Genomic DNA, 5,903 nt, shown 5'->3' with positions numbered 1-5,903 from the left:
CTGGGCGACCGAGTGAGACTCCGACTCAAAAAAAAAAAAAAAAAAAGAACCACAGGAAAAATTGTCTTGGAACTCCTTTTAACTACTGAAGAGCAATATGCCCCCTCTTCAGTGGAGCCTGAAAGACACAGAGGATGTTGGGGAGCCCGGAAGCTCTGCCGGAACTTCTTGTGACCTTTGCAGGGCTTACCAGTTTTGTATGGAAGGAGGTAGGGCCACCCACCAGCATCCATCTCGCAGGCCCAAGATGGCTGGGCCCGGCCCACTCTGGCCGCCCTCATCCAGAGAGGGGGAACACACAGGGGATCACCACTCAGCCATGGTATGCGTGCGCTTGTCAAGCTGACACGGAGCTCATCTGTGCGAAGCTGAGTCGTTTTTCATACCATGCCTCCGACGAAGAGCCACATTTCCTGTTACTGAGAGTAATTCTAGTTTATTCTCCTCGGTTCCGAGATTTTCACTCAAATTGATTCTGTCCTCTGTGTGACTATATTTCACTCTCTTGAAAACGAGGAAATGCCCTTTCTTTCATTCAAAATAAAACTAGATCTTTCTCTTTTGGAGGCCATCGCCAAAGCGGCTGCGGCCAGAATGAAGTTCAATCCCGTTGTGACTTCAGCCGAAGCAAGAACCGCAAAAGGTGTTTCAATGCGCCTTCCCACATTCGCAGGAGGATTATGTCTTCCCCTCTCTCCAAGGAGCTGAGACAGAAGTACAATGTTCGATCCGTGCCCATCCGAAAGGATGATGAAGTTCAGGTTGTGCGAGGTCACTATAAAGGTCAGCAAATTGGCAAAGCAGTCCAGGTTGACAGGAAAAAATATGTCATCTACATTGAACGGGTGCAGCGGGAAAAGGCAAATGGCACAACTGTTCATGTGGGCATTCACCCCAGCAAGGTGGTTATCACTAGGCTTAAACTGGACAAAGACCGCAAAAAGATCCTTGAACGGAAAGCCAAATCTCGCCAAGTAGGAAAGGAAAAAGGCAAATACAAAGAAGAAACCATTGAGAAGATGCAGGAATAACGTAATCTTATACACAACTTCCATTAAAAACTGCTAACATGAAAAAAAAAAAACCTAACGAAAGCAGGCAGAATTGATATAATTTCCTTGTAAATGACATGACATGTAGGCCGGGCACAGTGGCTCGCACCTGTCATCCCAGCACTTAGGGAGGCCAAGGTGAGACGATTGCTTGAGCCCAGAAGTCAAGACCAGCCTAGGCAACATCGTGAGATCTCTAAAAAAAATTTTAAGGCAGGAAGATCACCTGAGCCCAGGAGATCCTGTCATAGATAACATAGTGTGCAAGCTCTTCATTATAAATGACTAGGAGACTATTAAGAGAACAGAAAATTTCTACCACGACCCCATTTTTATGGAAAGGCAAAATGTGCTCTACCTCTACCATGAATGCTGCTCAGCAATAAAGAAGGATCCATCACGGATGCCACACGGATGAAACAGTCACTCTGCCGGTGAAGGAAGCAAAAGGACACGGACTATGATTCCATCGGAGCTTTCCTAAGTGACTGCATCCGTCGGCAATCTGCGTCGAATGGCGCAGCTTAAGCGGGTGCAGCTGATCGTGCATAAGTCCTGCCGCAACGAAGCTGACTTTCAAAAATCAGCATGCAGTTGTCAGCAGGCGTCTCCTGGCTTCGATCCCAGGAGGCTGCCAGGGCCCAGCTCCCTTCCGTACAGCGCCTCGTGGTGATGCTCTTAGATACCGCCAGGGGGCAGGAGGTGCAAGTATGTCCAGATCAGCTCAGCAGCAAGGCCATTCATTCATTCATTCCTTCACCATTCGAGGGGGGGCTGAATTTGAACAAATCCGTCACATTCACACAGTTAATTAGAACTTTCGTTGATGGTTTGCATTGAACTCATATACTTTTTGTTTCCTTGTTGAGGAAGATCCGTAAGTATAGGAGTGTATGCTTTTGTTTTGTTTTGTTTTGTTTTGTTTTGTTTGCTTTGACATGTTACATCATAATAGAAAGAAGACAAATCAGCCCTGGGACTTTTCGTCCCTTTAAAATGGAGGCCTACGTCTTACAGGCTGGAAAGCACTCGTGCAAAGGAAAAGGTCTGAGGTGCCCAGCTGGGTTGCTTAGTTTCTGCACCTGTTAAGTGAAGCCAATGAGCCCGACATAGAGGAAGCTGTGAGACTGCAGTGCGCGTGTGGAGGGGCATTGGAAACAGGGAAGCCCCGTGCCATCTGCATTTCCACTCTGCAAGCAGGCCCCTTCCTGCCAGAACTTTCATCCCACTGACTTGCTTCCACCAGTGACTAAAAGCACAAGCCTATTTTTCCGATTTCACCACTTCCTTTTCGCAGGTTTTAAAGCTGCTCTGTTCCTGTAGGCACAGATATGCCATTTTCCACACACGGATAAGTGTATCCTATCACATGTTTTGGAGGGCACATGGCTCCCAGGCCCCCTGGACCCTGCCACCCCCAGCCAGCCAGGAACCCCTGTGAAGGCCCAGCACCAAGTGTGCACCCACACCCTCTGATGCACACTCGTGCTGTCACCTACAGATGTGCACCTGCAGAGACAGGCGGGGTGGTGTGCCCTACCTTGGGAATACAGTGCACACACCTGTCTGCCTTTTCATGTCTTGCTTTGTAGCCTGTGGAATCCCCCCCAAGTCCATTGGGAGTGCTCTGTTCCATGCTGATAGTTTTTCATTCATTCACTACGTTAATGGATTCTACCCCCTAGGATTTTATCTGAAATTGCTATAGACACGCATACTCATTAGCTGAACTGTTTACATTTTCTTTCTACTTTCTTTAGCAGGTTGTGGTTTGAAGACTATACTGGCTTTATAAAACGAATTGGGGGTGAATTAAACAAACTGCTGAATTTATAAAACAAATTCCATGGTCTAGACTATCTTAAATGATAAACCATATGGCTTCCAACGTCTGTTCCTGCTTCAGGTATGAGAGCATGAAACAATAGACGAAATGTCTGCAAATCAGGAACAGTTATTCAACTTGAGAACTTCAGCCGGGCACAGTGGCATGTACCTGCAACCCCAACTGCTCAGGAGGCTGAGGTGGGAGGACCCTCTGCGCCCAGGAGGTAGAAGCCAGCCTTGGCCGCACAGTAAAACCCTCTCCTGAGAAAAATAAGCCACTAAACTTTAAAACCTATTGCTACTGTGTGTGGGGGATCATCGGACTGTGGCTATGCTTTTCACAGGAATCACCACGCACCTCAGTTATACGTTTTACATGCAGCTTGGACCATACAACAGTGTTTCAGTCAAGGAGGGGCTGCACAGACCACAGTGTGTGTAAGATGATAATACTGCATTTTCACGGCGCCTTTATCTGTGTTTAGACACACAAATATTCGCCATTGCGTTACAGTCGCCCACAGTCTTCAGTGCAGTCACCGGCTGTACAGGCCTGTAGCCTAGAAGCAACGGACTGTGCCGTGTGGCCTAGGGACGTGGCCATCCCGGCTCGTGTAAGTGCACTCCACGAGTTTGCACAACAAGATCCCCTGGTGAGGCATTTTTCAGAATGTATTCCCGTGGTTAAGCAGCACGGGACCATAGATGTCATTTTCTCCAGGAGGCCTTCAGCAGTGCCGCAGGCCTGAAGCCTGTGAAACATGCCAGGGTGCTAAACGTATGCCTTGAAAGCAGCCGACTCCCATGGGATCCCGAGGAAAGGACAGCCCCACTTCACGTGTTGAGAAGCTGGTCCCCGTGGCTTCACCGTGTCGACGCCGGCCAGCAGCATCTCGGTCACGTTGGCGTAGATCTCCTCCAGTGTGAGCTCCTGGCTGAGGAAGAGGTGTGTGAGAAGTCCCCCCTCACCCTCTGGCCTGGGTCCATCTGGTACTGCATGTCCCTCAACTTGTTGTCAACGTGAATTTGACCTGTGTAAAAGCAACAGTGTTTCTTTTGAAAACAGTCTGGGCCAAGAATAATCTTTTCAACCTTCATTCCCTCTGCTCTCCCACTAACTTAACTAAGCCAGTGGCCGGGGCTAAGAAAACCCAGACTTATCTACTGCCAACCTTGGGATTTCGTTCACCACACTTGCTCATTAAATAAACAAAAAGAAAAAGTTAAAAGACAAGCTAAGCATGTCTTCCTTCCAAAAAATAATCTGTAGGATCTTTGCAAATGTTTGCTTGACTGATCCAATAGCCGAATAAGTTATTTACATAATATGAAGTAACAAGAATGCAAATTATTATTATTTTTTTACTATGCTTCCAGAAGAGAAAATGAATTGAGGAGAGGAAGGGCCGTGCATTATTACCTGAGAGGTGACCGTGAAAACACACAAGCATCTGTTCATCAGAACCTACATATTCAAATAATGCTGACCTTGAAAAGAGACCACGGGAGTTCTGCAGGTCCTGGGAGGGACTCTTCAAATTCAGTGAAAGAAGACTGGGGCATCTTTGGCCTAAGCAGATTGACCTGGCTCTCCGGTCTGTCGATTGTCTCACCCGAATCCGGCTGGAGGTTGGCCAGGGCGGAGGATGCCCAGATGCCGTCACGTGTGGTTGTTTGAACTCATCACTTTCAGATTCGTTTTTCAAAGACACAAGAAGCGTGTGGGTTGTGATTGCAAGTAACATGACCGTTGTTCGTTGTTAAATTCTTTTTGCTTTAACAAACATGCTGGCAGTGACACACAGAAGCAAGTGTCCACGGGAGACGATGCCTTTAGTGCAATAGGTGTGTCAGTGCTTAAAATGCAGATGGAGTCTCAGGCCCACACATGTTCATTCGAACATTACAATTATGTTCAAACCCTCCTCTCAGGGTGGAGCAGGAAAACCCTAGCAGGGCCCTTCCTGTGGGGAAGGTGGTCGCCTCTGGGGTCGCCTCTCCTTGCCCAACCGGAGGGAGCTGAAAAGTGACTCTTACGGGCCAAAAAAAGAAAAAAGGGAACCCAGACCCAGAGAGTTGAAGGAGTGGAGAAAGGGGCCTCAGCGAAACGTCCACTGTTTTTAGCATTCAATCCTCGAGTGGTTTTGCTTCTGTTTTTAGAGAACACTTAACATCAGAACTCTGAACCGCTGACTTGAGTTAAAGCTGATGTAAGGCGAACTCATTTTTTTAAAATGAAAAAGCTGAGAGAAGGTCCCCATAAATACATTTTTAAGCAAAGCACAGAACAATATGTCTGATGTGCTGTTTGGTTTTTTTAACAATAAAAAGAATATTTGCATGCATTTCCCTGGGTGTGCAAAAGATAGCTCTTGACAGACCCATGAGAAACAGGTGATTGTAGCTGCTTTCAGGAAAGAGGAAGCATTTTTCACTGAATACCTTTGGTTTCGCTATTTGGACCATGGAAATGCACTACCAACCCAATGTAAACTTATAAGCTAAACTTTGATCCTTTTAAAAAATTATGCTAGGCTGGGCATGGTGGCTCACGCCTGAAATCTCAGCACTCTGGGTGGCTGAAGCAGGAGGTTCACTTGAGCCCAGGAGTTCCAGACCAGCAAAGGCAACAGAACAAAACCTGGTCTTTGCCAAAAAAAGAAAGAAAAGAAAATAGCGGGGTGTGGTGGCATGTGCCTGTAGTCCCAGCTACTTGGGTGGAGTGGGGTGGGGTGGGTGGTGGAGGTGGAAGGATTGCCTGAGCCTGGGAGGTCAAGGCTGTGGCGAGCTGTGAGCATGCCGCTGCACTCCAGCCTGGGCAACAGCATGAGACCCTGACTCAAAAATAAGTAAACATACAAACAAAAATCATGCTAACACAAAATGTGTGATAATTAGGAACTTGGATTCTGGTTTAAAAGATCTAGATTTGACCTGGGCTCGGTGGCTCAGCCTGTAATCCCATGCTTTGGGAGGCTGAGGTGAGTGGACTGCCTGAGCCCACAGGTTCGAGACCTACCTGGG

The 5,903-nt window shown here is 47.5% G+C and overlaps 1 protein-coding gene and 1 pseudogene across 2 annotated transcripts in view; one reads left to right on the top strand and one right to left on the bottom strand.

The window, feature by feature from the left end:
- The window catches only part of LOC103276600 (cytochrome P450 27C1), a 23,089-nt gene that overhangs the window by 3,793 nt on the left and 13,393 nt on the right, over positions 1-5,903 (bottom strand). Inside the window, 2 exon segments of the mRNA XM_021706973.1 lie at positions 3,748-3,845; positions 3,848-3,910. Coding sequence (XP_021562648.1) covers positions 3,748-3,845; positions 3,848-3,910 — 161 coding nt within the window.
- Positions 595-1,084, top strand: LOC110594561 (annotated as a pseudogene). Its single transcript, XR_002481319.1, has one exon. The product of XR_002481319.1 is annotated as a 60S ribosomal protein L26-like (transcript).

The sequence above is a fragment of the Carlito syrichta genome, unplaced genomic scaffold (assembly GCF_000164805.1).
Source record: "Carlito syrichta isolate Samal-C Ts95f unplaced genomic scaffold, Tarsius_syrichta-2.0.1 Scaffold316266, whole genome shotgun sequence".
Taxonomy (NCBI): Eukaryota; Metazoa; Chordata; class Mammalia; order Primates; family Tarsiidae; genus Carlito; species Carlito syrichta.
This window is presented reverse-complemented; position numbering and strand designations above follow the sequence as displayed.